Genomic DNA, 23,478 nt, shown 5'->3' with positions numbered 1-23,478 from the left:
GAGGGAACGAGACATTGTGTCGATGTAGTGACACTAGGGGTCACTCGTGGGAGCCCCAAACACCTCTGATCTTTGAGGAAAGGCCAATGGGAATTGGCGAGTGGAATTTGCATGCCACTCCCCCGGACATATGGGTATAAAAGGAGCTGGCTCGCAACCACTCATTCAGGTTTTGCGCTGAGGAGCAGAGACAGGGTCCCGGCCATTTCAGCGGGTAGTTCAATGTTGTGGCAAGAGGGACACAATGTCTCCTTCCCTCCATCAGGGAACAGAGGTTACAACAGTAACCAAAACATTCCCTATCTGTCACTCACTCGACGTTGTGTCGAAGTAGTGACACTAGGGGTCCCTATACGAAACGCCACAACTAGCTGAACTGTGTTACGTGGATTGGCGGTGCAGGTGCAGGCAAGCCACTGCGTGCCTAGTAGCAAGCGGACCCGGCCCTCACGTAACCTCCCCCAATGCTCCACGAGCATCGTACGGTCCCCTGCACCTCGGGGACAAGGCGACTGCCCATAATGGGGACAGGCCACACCAGCTGTGGCCTCTTCTCTTCTTTTTTCTCCCCAAAAAGTGGAAATTGTTCAACTGGGGCCATAAGCGTCCACGTTGGGGGGGTGTCCTTTCCCAAGGGGAAAGACATCGTGGAGACCACACCCTGCCCGAAGGGGAGGTAATTGTGTGGAAATACGTTGCGTGGACCAACCGGCAGTATCACATGTGGAGGAAGTCCCAGTGGTAGGTCCTACCCGGAGCTCTACAAATACGCCGACCAGTGGCAGAGGGAACTCTGCCCAAGGAAGACACGGGTTTACCAATGGGGAAACCGTACCGCGGAAGACACATCACACGAGGTTACTCATGAGCAACCAGCGTATGTGGAGCACCTACCCCAGTACAGGGCCTACTAGCACACATACTGGGCCAGCATCAAATTTCTCCGCCGAATTCGCCTGCCACAGGGCTAAGGAGGAAGGACATCCAGGGTCCAAAGTCTCGTGAACTCGGCTGGGGGGAAAAGCGCATGTCTTCCCCTCCAGGAGGGGAAAGGAGCTGTACGCAAGTGGTACACCCGGCCAATTGCCCCGCATACTTACCTGTTGTACCTGACAACATACGGGATGAAACCGGCTCAACCCGGAGATTGTAGAATCTCATGAAGGTATTGGGTGTTGCCCAGCCCGCTGCCCTACAGATGTCTGCTAAAGAGGCGCCATTGGTCAGGGCCCAGGAGGCCGCCACACTCCTGGTTGAGTGTGCTTGAAGCCCCAAGGGGGGCGGCACGTGCTGGGCCTGGTATGCCAAAGCAACGGCGTCAATGACCCAGTGGGCGATCCTCTGTTTGGAGACAGCGCTCCCTTTCTGCTGTCCTCCGAAGCAGACAAAGAGCTGCTCAGAGTGTCTAAAGCTCTGCATGCGATTCAAGAAGATGTGCAAAGCACGCACCGGACACAGCAACGACAAGGCTGGGTCTGCCTTCTCCTGGGGAAGCGCTTGCAGGTTCACCACCTGATCCCTAAACGGGGTCGTGGGAACCTTGGGCACATAGCCCGGTCGGGGTCTCAGGATCACGTGAGAGTATGCCAGACCAAACTCCAGGCAGGTGTCGCTGACAGAGAATGCCTGCAGGTCCCCAACCCTCTTGATGGATGTGAGCACAGTCAGGAGGGTAATCTTCAGTGAGAGTGCCTTTAGCTCAACTGACACTAGGGGCTCAAACGGGGCTCTCCGCAGGACCACGGGGAGATCCCATGAAGGAGTGAGGTGCGGCCTGGGAGGATTCAGCCTCCTCGCTTCCTGAGGGACTTACCGTCTACTGCGTCGTGGTGCGCCACTATAGCGGCCAGATACACCTTCAAGGTGGAGGGGGACAGCCACCTCTCCAGCCTTTCCTGCAGGAAGGAAAGCACCGACCCGGCTGCGCATCTCTGGGGGTCTTCACGTCGGGAAGAACACCACTTAGCGAACAAACGCCACTTCAAGGCATACAGGTGCCTCATAGAGGGAGCCCTGTCTTAAGTGATCATTTCTACCACCACTGGTGGTAGGCCACTTAGGTTTTCACATTGGCCTTTTCTGCGGGTGGGCCCTCGTGGTGGGATGGAGCAGGAGATGCCACGTCAAGGAGCCTCGTGTCCTGGGCTTGTGGCTGTGCTGAGGGGAACATCAAAGCACTTACCTTGCTCCGCATACCCACCATAGGACTGGTCAGCGACGGGGGAGGAGGGAGACCGTCCTTGTGACTCGTCACAACTGCCTGGGCATGGGTGTGCCACAGCTGGGCGCACAGGGGCAGGGGGCCCACCTACGCAGCACCGTGCCTGCCGTGAATGTGCGGTGTCCAGCGATCGTAACAATGATCCACTGCAGGGTGGAGGCAGCCTGCCCAGAGGCACTGTAAGCCTTGGCACTCTGAGCCCAGGAACCAATCGTCAAGCCGCGAGGGTTCAGGGCAGGGTGGAGGGTTCCACTCCAGCCCAACGCTCGCGGCCGCCCGGGCAAGCCTGGCCTCCAGTTCCGCGTCGGCCTCAGACTGGGCAACCGCACCCGAAGGTGGGAGCCCAGTCGAGTCCTCCGCGTCTGACTGGATCAGCCCGCTCTCTGATGCTGCGATCGAGAGCTCATTCTGTTCTCGAGCACCGAATGAGACATTAAACTCACCGTGGGGTGAGTCGCCTGTCTCATCCCAGAACTCAACCGGGGCAAATGAGCATACTGGGGAATGGGAGGTCTGTGGGGGATTACCCGGTGGAACCACTCCCATTGGGGTCCCCAAATCGCCCCCAGTGCTAACCGACACGCCCTCATACCCATAGGTAGAAGGACCGGGGCCGGGAGCAGCTGGAGTGGCTTTCCCTCTGAAGAAGGAAAGCCGCTACCACAAAGTTGCCATGGTCATGTTCTCGCAGTGAGAACATGATCCATCCATGAACGCTATCTTAGCGTGGGCATGGCCCATGCAGGTGAGACAGCAATCGTGGCCGTCAGAGGCGGAGAGGTAGCGACCGCAACCAGGAACTAAACACAGATGGAAAGACATCTTTAAAAATACGCTCTCCGTCAGTGCCACTCTTTTAGAGAAAATATACTCTTTGCAAGAATATATACTCTTTTAGGCTGTCGAAGCACTCAGGGGTGTTCTCTGCCCTTAATCCGTGCACAAGGGGGAGAAACCGCTGTAATGCACCGTAAATCCAACAGCATGCAGAGGTGAATGGACCGGCAGTGGAATTCAGCTCTTTGTGAATCAACCGCTCGGCTCCGAAGAAAAAATATGAATGAGTGGTTGCGAGCCAGCTCCTTTTATACCCGTATGTCCAGGGGAGTGGCATGCAAATTCCACTCGCCAATTCCCATTGGCCTTTTCTCAAAGATCAGAGGTGTTTGGGGCTCCCAAAAGCGACCCCTAGTGTCAATACATCGACACAACGTCGAGTGAGTGACAGACAGGAAAGAGGTTTACTACCCAAACCGAGCCCCATGGCACCCAACAAACCATCAGATTTTGGGACGGGTTTGGATCAGTTTTTCAGTTATAACTTTGGGTTTGGGTTGCATGCGCATACAGATGAGTTAGGGCCTGTTCATACTGTACCTATTTTTCCATGCATCTGCACAGTTTTCCAATTATTTTTCCATCTAAACATGGGCTGGAAGGACATCTTTGACTTGGGTCACAAGGTCTCCAGTACAGGCCGAGTTCGGGCTTCAATTTAAGGTCCGTGCAGACCTCTAACATTGATGCAAATTATCTGTATTTTTTTTCATCAACAACGCAATCAGGTGCAACTTATTTTCTGAAAAATATGGTATGCATGATCGGTAGGTCTCTATGGGACAATGATAGTTTTGTTCAAAAAGTACTTAAATATTGATCTTTTTCACACCAAAAGTGATCATGTCACTTTAGAAGACATTAATTTAACAGCTGGTGACATATCGATGACATTTATGTGACTGTCTGTGATTTTTGGAGCTACAAAGGTCTGACCTCCATCCACTTGCATTTTTAGGACCTACTGAGCTAAGATATTTTTCTGTTTTTCTACAAATGTATTCCGCTGAAGAAAGAAAGTCATATACACCTGGGATGGCATGAGGGTGAGTAATCCGTGTATCATTCGTTCATTTCATATTCAATTAGGAATTGCGCTGCGAAATGTCAGCATGCTAAAACCTGCTCTGAATTTGCATCCATATGTACACAAATCTAGATAAACTAGTCTACCTCACTAATTGACTAGTTGTTAGGAATTTTGGAGATTAAATGGTAAAGAATTTAACATTAACTGAGACAAATTCATCTGAACAATTAAACAGCAGAGAACTTTTATTCTGTTTTACAGCATTGAGGAAGATGAAGGTGCAGGTTGACCAGTCAGAAGAAAGGGGTGTTTCAGGTCCACCCATATGTACGAATCAAATATTCAAGCCATCTATTAGTGAAAAAAAATAATCAAAATGCACAATGTCCCTTGGCTATTTTTCCAATTTCATATTTTTATCTTGAGCATTAAATCTAAATTACGAAAAACAAGTCATTATTTGTTTTTTAATATTGGTTTCGTAAACGAATAAAGAAATAACAAGTCATTTTTTGTTTTTCCGATTTTGAATTCCTAATTTAATATGAAATGAACGAATGATAATGACATTTTTGGGAGAACTATCCCTTTAAAACCGACTAGTTGACTGGTCGTTTAGATAAACCCATAACAAATAGATTTTGAACTTTTTTAATTTTGCACATCCCTATTCCAAAGAGCAGATAGCAGTGGATTAAAGTTGATATTTCACATGAGGGATGCTCCACACTGAACAACTAACATATGTAAGACTACTGAGGTCATGTGTCTAGCAGGCTGATGTTTGGTCTGGATTTGACATTCCTCTTGCATTGAAGACAAACAACTATGCAGACTATCCAACGTGAGGTTTTCACTTTCCTGATTGAGAATGTTAGGCTAAGGAATTAAGGTGACATAAAGACATCTTACATTTTTCACCCAGACATGCCAGATTACTCACATTTCTTGTTTTCAAAGAGGAATTTCTTAGTATTGGGTTACAGGTGTTCACAGAAGTGTAAATATCTGCAGTTGTCTGACGAATAGAGCTGGGCAATATATATTCTTGATATTTATTTATTTGCTCTGAAATAGCTTTCAAAAAATGCAATAACTACATATATTTTTAACTTAAACATATTAATATGTGAGCATTTTTGAGTGGTGGCGCAAACTAATCATTGATCAATTCATTGAAACAGCCAGTTTCATTGAACTGATTAATGGAAATGCATTGAACTTCATATCTGTGATGCCATTTTTGCTAGTGAAGTTTAAACCAGAGACGCTATTAAAAATCCCATGAGATTGTTTTACGAGTACAGTTTTCTTGTCTGTGTTGACGTATTTCCTGTTGAATGGGAAAACAGGAAGTTGGGATGGAACACACTGAAGGGCTTGTGAGTTGAAAGACAAGGATGGATTGTGAAATTAATAGGGGTCAGAGAGAGGGAATCGAGTTAGAGACTCGGATTCGAGTCGCATTCAAGTCGCATTTTTATAGACTTCAGACTCGACTCCAGACTCAACCTAAAATGAATTCGGTGATGTGTACTACTGTTCAAACGTTTGGGGTCACTTGCCTGAAATGTTTCTCATGATCTTAAAAACCTTTTGATCTGAAGGCGTATGCTTAAATGTTTGAAATTTGTTTTGTAGACAAAAAAATAATTGTGCCAACATATTAATTTATTTAATTACAAAACTAAAATTTTATTTAAAAAAAAAAAGTTTTTGAAATGGATGAATTGGACCGAATAATTAAGAAAAGCAGCCACTAATTGCCCAGCATATAGATAGGAACTCCTTCAATACTGTTTAAAAAGCATCCCAGGGTGATACCTCAAGAAGTTGGTTGAGAAAATGCCAAGAGTACATTTCTGAAAAATCTAGGCAAAGTGTGGCCACATTGAAGATGCTAAAATATAACACAGTTCTGATTTATTTTGGATTTTTTTAGTCACAAAACAATTCCCATATTTCCATTTCTATTATTCCATAATTATGATGACTTTACTATTATTCTAAAACGTGAAAAAAAAAAAAAAAAAAAAAAATAATGAGTAAGTGACCCTAAACTTTTGAACGGTAGTGTATTTCCGAGTAAACCCCGAAATGGGATAAGAGTCCCATGAAACATGACGGCACCCACCGTGCCATATGTGCTCTCATTTGGTTGTGCCCTCAGAAGCAGAAACTTCAGAAAGAACACATTCTCAAAGGTTATTCACATTAATTAACACACAAAGCTAGCTAATATTTTATTGTCGCAAACATTGGGCATTGTAGCTACAGGGCTCATTATGATTGCCAACCAGAGGTCAAAATTATACCTAATGATACTGCATTACATTGCATTGCATATGTCATATTGCATTGCTTGTGTGCGTGTTCTAAGCCTTGTTGAACAGACCGTGAAAAAAACTGTGGCACCTTTATTACACAAAAGAGTACAGGATAAGTTCATTATGTCTGTGAAATCATAAAATAAAATGAAATAAATAAAATACAATTAATTTTTACATACTAATTTTATTAGTATCCCAGATTAGTATCAAAGATCATACAATTATATTTTTTAAAGGTGCAATATGTAACAATTTTCACGTAATATTTGCCTTTTTTTTTTTGCCAATGTGTGAATGGCTTGTAACGCAACTTAAAAAATGAGCCCTTCCCGGACTTCCTTGGTTACCTATTAAAGCCTGTAGACTGATTTTCATGTGAAGGGAGCGGGTCGCTTTTGCCGGGATTACTTCAAACTACAGTCTCGCATAGTCAGACCTATATCCACACTTTGTTTTAACCCTGTTCCAGCACTGGAGAGTCAAATATAATATACAGTCTCAAAGTTTGCAGTAAAACAATCATAACTGTGTAATTTTAATTATGCTACCTCATCTGTCAGCATGATGTCGGTGAATCACGTTCAGTTTCTTTGTACGTTACGTCATTGTTTTGGCCGATGCTCGCTCGCTCGCATCCCTATGGTGTGTGTGCACAAATGCGAGCACGAGCAACAGGTAGCTTGCTGCAGTTCACTTAAAAGAAATATATATATATATATATATATATATATATATATATATATATATATATATATATACACACACACACACACACAGGCAGCCAAAAGTTTGGAATAATGGACAGATTTTGCTCTTATGGAAAGAAATTGCTACTTTTATTCACCAAAGTGGCATTCAACTGATCACAAAGTATAGTCAGGACATTACTGATGTAAAAAACAGCACCATCACTATTTGAAAAAAGTAATTTTTGATCAAATCTAGACAGGCCTCATTTCCAGCAGCCATCACTCCAACACCTTATCCTTGAGTAATCATGCTAAATTGATAATTTGGTACTAGAAAATCACTTGCCAGTATATCAAACACTACTGAAAGCTATTTGGTTCATTAAATGAAGCTTAACATTGTCTTTGTGTTTGTTTTTGAGTTGCCACAGTATGCAGTAGACTGACATGTCTTAAGGGCAATATTAGGTCAAAAATGGCAAAAAAGAAACAGCTTTCTCTAGAAACTTAAGGAATGAAGGCTATACAATGCTTGAAATTATCAAAAAAATGAAGATTTCATACAAAGTTGTACACTACAGTCTTCAAAGACAAAGGACAACTGGCTCTAACAAGGACAGGAAGAGATGTGGAAGGCCAGATGTACAACTAAACAAGAGGATAAGTACATCAGAGTCTCTAGTTTGAGAAATCGTCATGGTTACTGGTGTAACCTCTGTTCCCTGATGGAGGGAACGAGACGTTGGTGTCGATGTAGTGACGCTAGGGGTCACTCTTGGGAGCCCGAGACACCTCTGGTCTTTGATAAAAGGCCAATGAAAATTGGCGAGTGGTATTTGCATGCCACTCCCCCGAACATACGGGTATAAAAGGAGCTGGTATGCAACCACTCATTCAGGTTTTACGCTGAGGAGCCGATATAAGGTCCAGCCATTTCAGCGGGTAGTTCAGCGTTGTGGCAGGAGGGACCAACGTCTCGTTCCCTCCATCAGGGAACGGAGGTTACACCAGTAACCATGACGTTCCCTATCTGTCACTCACTCGACGTTGGTGTCGATGTAGTGACACTAGGGGTCCCTATACAAAACGCCACAAGGCTGAACTGTGTTACGTGAACTGGCGGTGTGTGGTGGGCAGACTTGCTGTGTGCCTCATAGCCAGCGCACCAGGTCGACACGTAACCTCCCCCAACACAGTTATGAGTGTCGAACGGCCCTTTTTGGGGACAAGTCGACTACCCAGAGATAGAGACAGGCTTAACGCAGTCGTGGCCTCTTTCCCCTTCTCTTTTTCCACTCCCTAAAAAAGAAGGGGGATTATCTGACTGGGCCGCCAGGTCTAGTCGGGGGGTGTCCCTCCCAAGGGGAGGACACCGCGGAGACCACACCTCGCCCCAAGAGAGGGGGGGATATTTAAGTGGAAGAATACATCACATGGTCTTTCCAACCATGTAGAGAGCCTTCAAGGTAGATCCTGCCCAATGGGGGAGGAGTTACTACAACATGGAGACTGAGGGGCTCTGCCCAAGGAAGACGCAGTTTGCCAGTAGGGAAACGAACTAGCGGAAGATATAGATTGCATGGGGTTAGCCTTACAGGGAACCGCCACATGCGGAGCACCTACCCCAGAACCGGGCTCTTAGTTAGCGCGTGTACTGTGCCGGCAGCGAGTCTCTACGAAAACTCGACTGCCACAGGGCTCGGAGAAAGTCAACCAGGGAACAACTTTTGTGAACACTACTGGGAATTAACAGCGCACATCTTCAGCTCAAAAGGAGGTGGAAGGCGCTATGTGCAAGCGATACACCCGGCCGGCTATCCCGGGCTTATCCGCTTGTGTTGCATGCCACTACCTGGGACGAAACCGGTTCCACCTGGAGGTTGTAGAACCTTGCAAAGGTGTTGGGTGTTGCCCAGCCCGCTGCTCTGCAAATGTCTGTTAGAGAGGCACCTCTGGCCAGGGCCCAAGAAGCCGCTACACCACGGGTAGAATGGGGTCGTACCCCTACCGGGGGCGGCATGTTTTGGGCGAGACATGCCATAGTTATGGCGTCAATGAGCCAGTGGGCGATCCTCTGCTTGGAGACAGCGCTTCCTTTCCACTGTGCACCAAAGCAGACAAAGAGCTGCTCAGAGATTCTAAAGCTCTGCGTGCGATCCAAATAGATGCGTAAAGCGCGCACCAGACACAGCAACGACAGGGCTGGGTCTGCCTCCTCCTGGGGCAGCGCTTGCAGGTTCACCACCTGGTCCCTAAAAGATGTGGTGGGAACCTTGGGCACATAGCCCGGTCGGGGGTCTCAGGATCACATGAGAATAGCCCGGACCGAACTCCAGGCACGTTTCGCTGACAGAGAACGCTTGCAGGTCACCTACCCTCTTGATGGAAGTGAGTGCAGTCAGGAGGGCAGTCTTCAAGGAGAGTGCCTTAAGCCCGGCTGACTGCAAAACTCAAAGGGGGCTCTCTGTAGACCCTGAAAAACTACAGAGGTCCGATGAGGGAATAAGGCGTGGCCTGGAGGGATTCAGCCTCCTGGCGCCTCTTAGGAACCTGATGATCAGATCATGCTTCCCTAAGGACTTACCGTCGACTGCGTCATGGTGTGCTGCTATGGCAGCAACGTACACCTTCAAGGTGGAAGGGGACAGCCTCCCTTCCAACCTCTCTTGCAGGAAGGAAAGCACCGATCTGACTGCGCACCTCTGGGGGTCTTCCTGATGGGAAGAACACCACTTAGCGAACAGACACCACTTAAAGGCATACAGGCGCCTCGTAGAGGGAGCCCTAGCCTGAGTGAACGTGTCTAACACCGCAGGTGGGAGACAGCTTAGGTCTTCCGCGTCCCGTCCAGGGGCCAGACATGGAGATTCCAGAGGTCTGGGCGCGGGTGCCGGATGGTGCCCCTTCCCTGAGAAAGAAGGGCCTTCCTCAGGGGAATTAGCCCGGGGGGAGCTGTCACGAGGAGCGTGAGGTCCGAGCACCACGTCTGGGCGGGCCAGTAGGGTGCTTACCAGGACGATCTTCTCCTCGTCCTCCCTGACCTTTCACAGGGTCTGTGCGAGCAGGCTCACTGGGGAAAACGCATATTTGCGAATGCCAGGGGACCAGCTGTGTGCCAGCACATCTATGCCGAGGAAGGCCTCGGTGAGGGCGTACCAGAGCGGGCAGTGGGAGGATTCTTGGGAGGCGAAAAGGTGCACCTGTGCCTGACTGAATCGAATCCAAATCAGCTGGACCACCTGAAGGTGGAGTCTCCACTCTCCCTTGAGCGTAACCTGTTGTTAAGGCGCGTCCGCCGGAGTGTTGAGGTTGCCCGGGATGTGAGTTGCTTGCAGCGACTTGGTGCTGCTAACTCCGTTGGAGGAGACGGCGGGCGAGTTATGACATACAGCGGGAGCGCAGACCGCCTTGGCGGTTAACATATGCTACCGCTGCCGTGCTGTCTGTCCGAACTAGCACGTGCTTGCCCTGGATCAACGGCCGGAACCTCCGCAGGGCGAGCAGAATTGCCAGTAACTCGAGGCAGTTGATGTGCCAACGAAGCCACGGACCCGTCTAGAGGCCGGCGGCTGCGTGCCCGTTGCCAACAGCGCCCCAGCCCGTTTTGGAGGCGTCTGTCGTGACCACGACGTGCCTGGAGACCAGTTCTAGCGGAACACCTGCTTGTGGAAACGAGAGGTCGGTCCAAGGGCTGAAAAGACGGTGACAGACCGACGTAATGGCCACGCAGTGTGTCCCGTGGCGCCATGCCCGTCTCGGAACTCGATTCTGGAGCCAGTGCTGAAGCGGCCTCATATGCATCAACCCGATCCGTGACCGACTGGGCGCACTCGTTCGTAAGGTGCGCCGTCAAGGAGACTGAGTCCAACTCCAAACCGAGAAAAGAGATGCTCTGAACCGGGAGAAGCTTGCTCTTTTCCCAGCTGACCCGAAGCCCTAGTCGGCTGAGGTGTGAGAGCACCAGGTCCCTGTGTGCGCATAACCCGTCTCGAGAGTGAGCTAGGATTAGCCAGTCGTCGAGATAGTTGAGAATGCGAATGCCCACCTCCCTTAACGGGGCAAGGGCAGCCTCTGCGATCTTCGTAAAGATGCGAGGAGACAGGGACAGGCCGAAAGGGAGGACTTGTACCGATACGCCTGACCCTCGAACGCGAACCGCAGGAAGGGTCTGTGTCAAGGAAGGATCGAGACGTGAAAGTACGCATCCTTCGGGTCTACCGCCGCGAACCAATCTTGATGCCGGACGCTCGCTAGAATGCGTCTTTGCGTCAGCATCTTGAACGGGAGTCTGTGTAAGGCCCGGTTCAGTACTCGCAGGTCCAAGATTGGCCGCAACCCACCGCCCTTTTTCGGTACAATGAAGTAGGGGCTGTAAAACCCCTTCTTCATCTCGGCTGGAGGGACAGGTTCTATCACGTCCTTCCGTAGGAGGGTAGCGATCTCCGCGCAAGGTAGCAGCGTTTCCGTCTTTCACCAAGGTGAAGTGGACACCGCTGGACCTGGGCGGATGTCCAGCAAAGTGAATCGTGCAGCCAAGTCGGACGGTCCGGACCATCCCTCGTGATGGACTGGAAAGCGCAAGCCATGCGTCCGAGTTCCGCGCAAGGGGGACCAAAGGGACAACGTCATCGGATGTACCGGCGGGTGGGGCCTCGCGGCGGGGCGGAGCTTGAGGTGCCACACCACATTGTGGCCGTGCTGAGTCCGAGGACATCGAAGCACTTACCTGGCTCCTTGTGACCACCCCCGGAACACCCTGGGACGGGGGAGGACGAGGCCTGTCCTCATGACCCGTGGAGACTGTCACATCGGGGGCGGATTTGTGCCACAGCTGGGCGCTCAGGGCGGGAGACCGCCGCTGGAGCGCCAACCTGCCAAATGGAGTGGTGGACGGTGGTCGTGATGCCAGCCGTACACACCGGATATGTGACCCAGGGAACAAGGAAACCACTCTTGCGGAGCTCTTGAGTACTGCAGCCACTTGGGCATGCAGCGCCATTAAATGCAAAAGGTAACAAAAAGATGAAGATCTGCTTACCAGCTCCAGAGCAGCGGGTTTCGTTGTCCCTGGGTCGCCCATCTCACGGGCGCTTCGAAGACCTCCGTGGGTTCTTCGGTGCCGGCTGTGAGACGGGTGGCGTCGGCTTCCTGCGGTGGGCTCCACGCCGGGGCCGGGCCGGAGGGGCGGGCTGCGGCGGAGCCGGTGCAGTCACCGCAGGGGGACGCCCTCGGCGATGAGTAGATGGGGTGCGGGATCTTGAGCCACGCCGGGGCAGGACAAGCCAGCTAGCATCCATCTACTGCTCTACCATCGAGAACTGCTGGGCAAAGTCCTCGGTGTCGCCGAATAGGCCCGCCTGGGAAATGGGGGCAGCAAGGAATCGTGTCCTGTCGGCCTCACCCATCTCGACCAGGTTGAGCCAAAGGTGGCGCTCCTGGACCACTAGTGTGGCCATCGTCCGCCCGAGAGACCGCGCCGTGACCTCCGTCGCTCGGAGAGCGAGGTCGGTCGCCGAGCGCAGTTCCTGCATCAATCCCGAGGCGGAACTACCCTCGTGCAGTTCCTTTAGCGCCTTGGCGGACTTGCAGGAGAGCCATGGCGTGCAGGGTGGAGGCGGCTTGTCCAGCAGCGCCGTAGGCTTTGACCGTCAGAGACGACGTAAACCTACAGGCCTTGGACGGGGGCTTTGGGCACCCGCGCCAGGTGGCGGCGCTCTGCGGGCATAGGTGCACCGCGAGCGCCTTTATCCACCAGGGGATTGCCGAATAACCCTTGGCCGCCCCACCATCGAGGGTAGTGAGAGCGGGGAAGCTGAAAAGATCGGGACCGGGCAGTAAAAGGTGCCTCCCACGACCTTGTCAGCTCTTCATGCACTTCCGGGAAGAAAGGAACGGGGCGGGGTGTGGCTTTGAGCGGCGCCGCGAGCCCAGGAACCAATCACAGAGCCGCGAGGGTTCAGGGAAGAGCGGTGAAATCCACTCTAACCGACGCTCGCGGTTGTCCGGGAAAGCATGTCGTCATCTCCGCGTCAGCCTGTGACTGGGCGATCAACCCCAAAGGGAGGAGCCCAGCTGAGGCTTCCGACTGGACGAGCCCGCTCTCCGATGCTGCGCTCGAGAGCTCATCACTTTCGCGGGCTCCGAATAAGAGGTCGAACTCGCCGTGAGACGAGCCGGCGGACTCACCCGCAAGCCCAATCGGGGCAGACGAGCGTGCTGGGGAATGGGAGGTCCGTGGGGGGATACCCGGCGGAGGCGGTCCCATTGGGGTCCCCAAATCGCCCCCAGTGCTAGCCGCGCTGGCCTCAAACCCGTGGGTAAAAGGACCGAGGCGGGAGCCTCTGGGGTGGCTCGCTTCCTTAGGAAGGCGAGCCGCGACCGCAACGTTGCCATGGACACATTCTCGCAATGAGAATGTGACCATCCACGAACGCTGTCTCCACGTGAGCAGTGCCCAGACACGAAAAACCGTGATCGTGACCGTTAGAAGGCGAGAAATAACGAGCACAACCAGGAATAACACACAATCGGAAAAGCATCTTTAAAAAGACGCGTCTTTAAAAAGACATTCCGTGTGTGTGCTCTTTTAGAGAAATATATACTCTTTTAGAGGGGAAAAATGCTCTTTCAGAAAATATACTCTCTAGTTTTTCTGCCGAAGCGTCCAGGGGCATTCTCTGCAGTGCACCAGTGCAGAGGAGGGAGAAGCCGCTGAAATGCGCCGTCAGATCCAGCAGGTGAATGAACAGTAGTATTCAGCTCAATGAGCATGACCGTTCGGCTCCGAAGAGAAAATCTGAATGAGTGGTTGCATACCAGCTCCTTTTATACCCGTATGTTCGGGGGAGTGGCATGCAAATACCACTCGCCAATTTTCATTGGCCTTTTATCAAAGACCAGAGGTGTCTCGGGCTTCCAAGCGTGACCCCTAGTGTCACTAAATCGACACCAACGTCGAGTGAGTGACAGATAGGGAAAGACACCTCACATGTCCTCAGCTGACAGCTTCATTGAATTCTACCTGCTCAACACCAGTTTCATGTACAACAGTAAAGAGAAGACTCAGGGCTGCAGGCTTTATGGGAAGAATTGCAAAGAAAAAGCCACTTTTGAAACACAAAAACAAAAAGAAAAGGTTAGAGTGGGCAAAGAAACAGACATTGGGCAGCAGATAATTGGGAAAGAGTGTTATGGAATGTTACATCTATGGCAAGTGCTACAGTTAGTGTGGAGTGAAATGTCACCTGAGTATCTGGACAAACTGACAGCTAGAATGCCAAGGATCTGCAAAGCTGTCATTGCTGCATGCAGAGGATTTTTCTATGAGAACTCTTTGAAGTAGTTCAAGAAGTTCTGAACATTTTTTTCAAATTGTAATAGTAATTGTTCACGTTGTTAATGTCCTGACTATACATTGTGATCAGTTGAATGCCACTTTGGTGAATAAAAGTACCAATTTCTTTCCATAAGAGCTAAATTTGTCCATGATTCCAAACTTTTGGCCGCCAGTATACATATATATATATATATATATATATATATATATATATATACCCTAAAAATATGTAAAATTTAGTGACTTGAGACTCGACTCGTACTCGTGACAAAAGACTCTAGACTTGACTCGGACTTCAGATGAAAGAATATCTCTGGAAGGGGTGCACAATATATCGGTGGTCGATATATTGTTGGCTGATTACTGGGAAAATCCAAATATTATTATCATGGCAAAATTGGATTTACCATATTTTGAAGTCTGCATTCCAAAGTTTTAAATGACACCTATTTTCTTTGACTCACTTGTTTCAACTGAATAGTTTTAATTAATTAACTATTAGCTAAAGTACAATTATCGGTTATCAGTATCTGCAAAAATGAGCAGTGAATTATCAGTAACTGGTATTGGCCCAGAAATTGGATATCGGTGCATCCAAAGAAATGAATCTAATAACTTACTCATTATCAAACTTAAAAGCCAAATAATCATGAATATATTGTGAATATTTGATATATCCACCAGTCCTATTATCTTATCATAAGACTCTGGATTAAAAGTAGATGCTGGTATGTGTTGTGACAGAGTGATCATATCAGTATTTGTAGATATTTGTGCATAACGGTTTCACGTACATTTTTGTATTTTTAGACAGACACTGAAATGTACAATATCAACATATTCACAGCATTTAAAATGTAAGCGCTTTTACGTATGTACACAGCTTTAAATGTTCAAATCTTTATGAATTCTCTGATGACTGGTCTGATTGAACACTGTCGATGTAACTGTGTAATATTAACATGAGTTTCACTCATTTCCTGATTTCTATTACACTGATACCAAATTGTATGTGTGATAGAACCACATACAAATACCTATGAATACTAATGAGATCATGTTGGTTTTAAGGAAAATAGAATCAGTACCTTTCCTGTCTGGAGATCTTTGTTATTTTGTCTGAATTTCTCCTGCAGTGTCTCAGCCAGCTGACACAAGAGGAATCCGTTATCTAACCGCTCCATGAAACTCTCTGCAGTGATGTCCACACCTGACAGACAAGAAGACAGAAAGACATGGACATCTCAAAAAAGATTTAATTTAGATTTGAATTTGCTTCACTGCATTTGGCTTTTATTGCACAACTCTACATTACTGAATTACAGCATAATATTCAGAAAAGAGCTTTCCAGCACCACAAAAATATTGGAATGAACCTTCATCTCAAATTAGGGTTGTGGGCAAAATTTGGAATTTAAGAATATGTTAATTAAAATTCATGAGTTGGAGTTTGATTTATTTGGTCACTCCCTCCAAGACATTTAATTGAAATGACAGGAAGAGGAATGTACTTAATTGCAATTCAAAGATATTCAAGTCGATGCACACACAAGAGGAATTTCATTAGCCCAACAGAAGTTTTGCATCAAAAAATAATATACATCACTAGACATACACTACCGGTCAAAAGTTTTGAAACACTTGACTGAAATGTTTCTCATGATCTTAAAAATCTTTTGATCTGAAGGTGTATGCTTAAATGTTTGAAATTAGTTTTGTAGACAAAAATATAATTAATTTATTTCATTACAAAACTAAAAAAGTTTTTGAAATTGATGACTTGGGCCAAATAATAAAGAAAAGCAGTCAATAATTGCCCAACATAGATGGGAACACCTTCAATACTGTTTAAAAATCATCCCAGGGTGATACCTCAAGAAGTTGGTTGAGAAAATGTCAAGAGTACATGTCTGAAAATTCTAGACAAAGGGTGACTACTTTGAAGATGCTAAAATATAACACAGTTTTGATTTATTTTGGATTTTGTTTAGTCACAACATAATTCCCATAGTTCCATTTCTGTTATTCCATAGTTTTGATGACTTTACTATTATTCAAAAATGTGAAAAAAATTATAATAAAGAATGAGTGTGTTTCAAAACTTTTGACCGGTAGTGTATTTCTCGATATTCAGCACCACAAAATGTCCACCACATTGTTTTCAGTTAACATTATGAAAATAACTATTGAGAGCAAAATTTGGGGTAACTGAGAGCATTTAGTCAAATTAAGTGTTCTTTAACCATGTCCATAGAATGAAAGTTAATTTACTAAATACAATGCAATACAATGTGTGTGTGTGTGTGTGTGTGTGTCTATATATATATATATATATATATATATATATATATATATACAGTATGCAGCATAAATGAGTACACCCCCTCGGTACATAAAGATATATTTCTATTTCTAAATGCTTACTATTAAAATTCATGGAAAATGTTACAAATCTATTACAAAATGGAAATGTATTAAACGTATACTTAATAACAAAATCAAAAGATATTTTATCAACATCTGTAAAATAATAGGCAGCTTTGCTTAAGTAAAGGGTTGCAAAAATGAGTACACCCTTGAATAAATTCAAATAATGTGAAACATTTTATAACTTTTAAATACTGCTCTGACACATCTTGACATCAAGTGTACAAGTTCATGACATATTGTCTCATCTATCCTGTTCCACTCCCGGAGGATGACCTTCTTGAGTATTCTGATGTTTAATGGGGAGTGATGCTTGACTTGCTCCCCGCAGGTGCTCAAATAGGGTTGAGGTTGCGTGACACACTACAGTATCTTGTTTATCAATAGGAATGCAGCAGTGGCTTTGGAATAATGTTTAGGGTCATTGTCATGGTAAAAAAGAGCCCTACAGCCCAGTGTGGGGAGAGAGGGTTGCATCTTCTCTTTTAAGATTTTGCTGAACATCTGTGAATTCACGAAGCCATTGATGAAGTACAATTCCCCCACACCTTCAGCACTCATAAATCCCCAAATAAGAACTTTACCACCACTGTACATCACTGTGGGTACCATGCACTTACCACTGTACTCCCTGTGTGACACCATGCATTTTGGATTCCATCAGATCGAAGAAAAAAAATAAAAAAAATAAAAAATGACTTTGGGCTCAGGAGACCTGCTTATAGATTCTCAAAGGTCTGCACATTTATCAGTATGGGCCTTGGCAAAGGCTAAACAAGCTTTTTTATGCTTTGGCTTCAGCTGTGCCTTCCTGCTTGGATGACAACATGTATTCCACTTCTTTGCAGATTGTTTCTTACTGTGAGAGATCAAACTGTCACTCCAGTTTGGCTTCCCACAGTGCTCGGCGATTCTTAGCAAAAATCACTCATCATGAGGTGAAAGCTTACAGCGACGGTCTGAACATTTCAGGAAACTTGTCACAAGTTCATCTGTTTTTTAATTTCTGTATCACTTTTGCTACTTGCACTTCTGTGTTTTGACTCAGTAACAGTGATTTGCTAATACTTTTGTACCATTGTCACCTTTTGTGCAATTAAATCATTTTCTGTCCTCATTTACACGACAGTTCTCTCCCATGTGGTCCATTTGTTGTCAGCATTGAGTCTGAGAGTGATTCAGTGGGTTAAGTAACACTTTTACACTTTAACCAACTACTGTACATCTATTTGAGTGTGATAGTTCAAAAGAATAATCTGCTGATCAATGTTCCTCAACTAGCAACTGAAAATATGTGATTAAGCTTGATTATAACTTTCAGGAGGGTGTACTCATTTTTGCAATGTGGCCTTTTGTAATTTTGATAAAGTCATTTTTTCTTGCTTAGTATTGACATGTTTCATTTGTATCTGATAAACTGAAAACTGAGTTGCTTTAACATTCCATTTGACATGAACACCAAATATGTCTTATTTGTCAAGAGAAAAAGCTTATTTGTTAGGTTTCAGAGGGGGTGTACTAATTTATGCTGCATACTGAATATATATATATATATATATATATATATATATATATATATATATATATATATATATATATATATACACACACACTGGCAGCCAAAAGTTTGGAATAATGGACAGATTTTGCTCTGATGGAAAGAAATTGGTACTTTTATTCACCAAAGTGGCATTCAACTGATCACAATGTATAGTCAGGACATTAATAACGTGAAAAATTACTATTACAATTTGAAAAAAATGTTCAGAACTTCTTGAACTACTTCAAAGGCTTCTCATCAAAAAATCCTCCACGTGGAGCAATGACAGCTTTGCAGTTCCTTGGCATTCTAGCTGTCAGTTTGTCCAGATACGCAGGTGACATTTCACCCCACGCTTCCTGTAGCACTTGCCATAGATGTGGCTGTCTTGTCGGGCACTTCTCGCGCACCTTACAGTCTAGCTGATCCCACAAAAGCTCAATGGGGTTAAGATCCATAACACTCTTTTCCAATTATCTGCTGCCCATTGTCTGTGTTTCTTTGCCCACTCTAACCTTTTCTTTTTGTTTTTCTGTTTCAAAAGTGGATTTTTCTTTGCAATTCTTCCCATAAGGCCTGCAGCCCTGAGTCTTCTCTTTACTGTTGTACATGAAACTGGTGTTGAGCGGGTAGAATTCAATGAAGCTGTCAGCTGAGGACATGTGAGGCGTCTATTTCTCAAACTAGAGACTCTGATGTACTTATCCTCTTGTTTAGTTGTACATCTGGCCTTCCACATCTCTTTCTGTCCTTGTTAGAGCCAGTTGTCCTTTGTCTTTGAAGACTGTAGTGTAGACCTTTGTATGAAATCTTCAGTTTTTTGGCAATTTCAAGCATTGTATAGCCTTCATTCCTCAAAACAATGACTGACTGACGAGTTTCTAGAGAAAGCTGTTTCTTTTTTGCCATTTTTGACCTAATATTGACCTTAAGACATGCCAGTCTATTGCATACTGTGGCAATTCAAAAACAAACACAATGTAACACAAAGACAATGTTAAGCTTCATTTAACAAACCGAATAGCTTTCAGCAGTGTTTGATATAATGGCAAGTGATTTTCTAGTACCAAATTAGCAATTTAGCATGATTACTCAAGGATAAGATGTTGGAGTGATGGCTGCTGTCTAGATTTGATCAAAAATGACTTTTTTCAAATAGTGATGGTGCTGTTTTTAACATCAGTAATGTCCTGACTATACATTGTGATCAGTTGAATGCCACTTTGGTGAATTAAAGTACCAATTTCCTTCCAAAACAGCATATATATATATATATATATATATATATATATATATATATATATATATATATATATATATATATGCTATAAATGAAATACCAATTCTATAGGTGGCATTTGGTTAAAAACATTGATAATTAATAATTAATATAATCACATTCTAATAAATGAAATCAATACATAAATAATTAAATAAATAATTAACAATATAATGAAATCGTAAAAAATAAAATACAAAAAATTACAGTAAAAACATTAAATTAATCACTAAGTAAAACAATACATGTTCGGTTTATATAATTTTTGCACTAGTTTCTGTCTATTTTCATTTTAGCTTTTTCTTTCAGTTGATTTTACATTTAAGCACACTGTGGCATGGGGGGCATGGTCATGTGTCGGTCTGTGGGAGTGGGAGAGCGGTAAGGCTCGTCACCTGGGTCATAATGACAGCTGAGGGGGACCTGAAAAGGCACGTCCCCCCATGCCACACACACACTTTATGTCTTTTCATTTTCAGGGTTACGGTTAGATAAATTAGATGAAAGTTAATGCTGAAATGAAAATGGACACAAAATAGTGCTAAAATGAAACATGAGTGACATGATTGAATTATTAGTTTAATGATTTTATCGTTTTTTAACAGTTCAATTATGTATTTAATGCTTTATTTAAACATTTAATTAATGATTTCAATTTGAGTGATTTTTGCCCTCTATTTATACTGAACAAAGAAATTATTACTTTATAATAATTGCACCCCTTAAATTGAAATTGTAATTAAAATTCAGCATCCTGTTTTCTAATTCAAATTCAGAAATTGTTTTGGAATTTCAAAATCATTCTAAATTCAATTCTGAATGGTAAACAGTCTGTTTTAAAGCCAGAAGTTCCACGCAGCTTTGATTCACAGATAAACACGTTCCACTCACAAAAACAGACGAGTGCTTGGAAGGAAACAGCTGATTTATTTTGCAATAGTAATCCAGATAAAACACACTCACACACACAGACACACAATCCTATACTGATCAACATATGACGGCTGTATTTCACTGGCTTCCAGACGATCATTCTTCCTCTGTGAGGTCACTGTGAAACAGGAGGTGGCGGAGGGGGGTTGGGGTGTCTGTGGAAAGTGCATATTTATTCATCCACTCCATTTTTTTCACTTCATACTGAGGGGGCGTTCGTGGTCGAGGGGGTTTGGATGTTTTAATGAGTTCCAAATGTGGTAATTGAGCCCAGCGGAGGGGAGACGTGGAGCTTGTGAAACTCTTTGTGAATGTACCTCTTTTATTCTAACTCGAGCAATATCAAACCCTCTCTCCAGGTCCCGACAAACAAAATATATGCCATTCATAGCCATATTATGGATCCGTAAACAAAACAACAGGAGAGAACTTAAGTACTTCAAAATAACTCTACTCACAAACATTAGTTTGATCCGATTCTTGGAATTACTCAATGATCCTGGAAAATCAAATCTAAATTTCAGTCTTAGTCTAAATTTGTTTAATTTTCTTAAAGGAATAGTTCACCCAAAAATGATAATTCCAAACTCTTATGACTTTCTTTCTTATACAGAACACAAAAGGATATGTTTTAATGAATATTGTGGTCTTTTCAATGCAATGGCAGTGGATAGTGCCTCAATTTAAAGATTTAAAGATTATAGAGATATATATCCAAAAGTATCATAAAAGTACGTAAAAGTGATAATGCGAGAACTTAGGTTGTTTTACGCAAACTGTGAAAGAGCTTCTCTCATAGTACTCATGAATGTAAAACGGACATCAACCTTTTCAGTGACAAATGACAAATTCCAAGCTGTTTCTTACCAAAACATATGATATGCCTTCAGAAGACATGGAGTCAAACAGGAGTTGCACAGACTACTTTTATGATAATGTGGGATCCTTTTTAAGCTTTAAAGTGAGGCACTATCCAGGGACGCAAAAACCACATATGCAATATATACAGTGCAAATGGGAGCCGCACAAAGGAGGGCAATGAATCAACCCCAAAGGGACGTTGTTACATGTATACCGATCCATTCTCACTCCAAAGGCATCATATGTGCCCTGCATGTCACTATATAGACATCAAAAGCACTCCACGGCATCTGTTTACTGAAGCAGTCAATAAACTCAGGGCAGTCTCATAAGGGAGGCGTCACTGTCAGTCTTTGGCTATTATCAAATGTGTTAAACTGCAGTATGTTTTATTATACTTATATGTGTAGTTACATTATACAATCATATCACTATTTTAGGTCCCTTAGCCCAACCGCTACCCCCATACTTAACCACTTTTCAATAATGTAAAAACCTAACAGGCAGATTTATTTACAGTTATAATAATTTTTGTTACATTACACTATTATATAGATATTTTTATAGATATAGGCAAAAAGTTACTATCCAAATCTAAAGTTACCTCATTATCCCGGGTTTTTGTGGAAAAAGGAGTGGATGAGAGCATTTTTCTGCATTAAAAGGACAATGTCAACTCTGCTACTTCCTTCAGTCTATTGCCAAAATAAGATCTTCTGCCATAATAAAGGCCCAAATAGCTATGGCACATATAGGTTAAGAAAATATTACATATATGGTACTGTTTTATTAAAATTAATAATAATAATAGTTGTTGTTGTTAATATTATAAAAACATATAGTACCTCCTTGAGTTATTAATAACTTATTATTGGGTTCTAAAAAAATAATAATGAAAAGTGGGCTGAGACCATAACACATTTGAACAAAAACAGGTCCACAGTGAACAGATACAATGTGAAGATGATGTGAATCTGTTATTTTTCCGCTATATGTTTCACTGTATTTTTAATGTATTTAGTCTTTTTTTTTTTTTTTTTAAGAGGACTCAAGTGTAAACACCCTTTCTTGAACAGTATTTCCGGCAGTAGAGCATGTTTGCCAATGACTTAATTTTGGTCAAAAGAAAGCATTTACTACATTTTTTTTTTTTTCTTTCTTTTTTTTTTTTGGCAAACGTTAATAGTCATATTCCAGTACAAATCACGACATTTAATACATCAAAATAATCGCAATTTAAACATTTTGTGTCCAAATCGTTCAGCCCTAAACTACCCCAACCCCTTTCTCTGATCTTAACCACTTCTTAAAGGGTCATGAAACACTACAACACATTTTTTTAAGATGTAATAAGGGGCCGTATGTATAAAGCCGCTTAGAGTAAAGTGTGTCAAAATTCTAATAATTATGTAATTTTACTCTTATTCCTAGACTTAAGAATAAGTGTGACTCATAATGGTTCATAAGTGTTAAGACTTGGTCTCAGTTCCTAAATTGTTTAGAGTGCTGGAGAGGTATCCTAACCTAGTTAAGAGTAGCATGATGACTGTGTTCTGCGTAGACAACACACTCTATAACAAAGAAAGAATGTGTTGCACTTCTGATAGTGAAATTCGGGCAAATACATTTCATAGTAAAGCGAAATCCTTCAAGATATATATATTTTTTAATTGCAGCACATTTTTCATTTAATGAGTACAGTACATTGACACTCATGTGAATAATGCATTTGAAAGCTTTGATGGGCTACATGCCTAAGTTTTCAGAGGGCTGCAACAACTAATTAATAAAATCAAAATATTACTAAAATGATAAAAATCAATGATGAAAATAATCAACAATTAATGATTAGTTGAATATCTTTGCACTAGCACTGCAACCTCCATCAATGACACCACTTTACAGTAGTGAAAACATGTTTCAATGGGAAAAAATGACATTTGAAAAATGGTACAGAGCTGCATCTGAAAAGCGCTCAACCCAAACACTATATAA

At 44.1% G+C, this 23,478-nt stretch overlaps 1 protein-coding gene across 1 annotated transcript in view; it reads right to left on the bottom strand.

Moving 5' to 3' along the window:
* The window catches only part of LOC127437248 (growth arrest-specific protein 2-like), a 93,618-nt gene that overhangs the window by 51,927 nt on the left and 18,213 nt on the right, over window positions 1-23,478 (bottom strand). Inside the window, exon 3 of the mRNA XM_051692069.1 lies at window positions 15,532-15,653. Within this exon, the coding sequence (XP_051548029.1) occupies window positions 15,532-15,653 (122 nt within the window). The remainder of the gene's footprint in view (window positions 1-15,531; window positions 15,654-23,478) is intronic.

The sequence above is a fragment of the Myxocyprinus asiaticus genome, chromosome 48 (assembly GCF_019703515.2).
Source record: "Myxocyprinus asiaticus isolate MX2 ecotype Aquarium Trade chromosome 48, UBuf_Myxa_2, whole genome shotgun sequence".
NCBI lineage: Eukaryota > Metazoa > Chordata > Actinopteri > Cypriniformes > Catostomidae > Myxocyprinus > Myxocyprinus asiaticus.
Note: the sequence above shows the minus strand (reverse complement) of the source record. Positions and strands in the feature narration are given on the sequence as shown.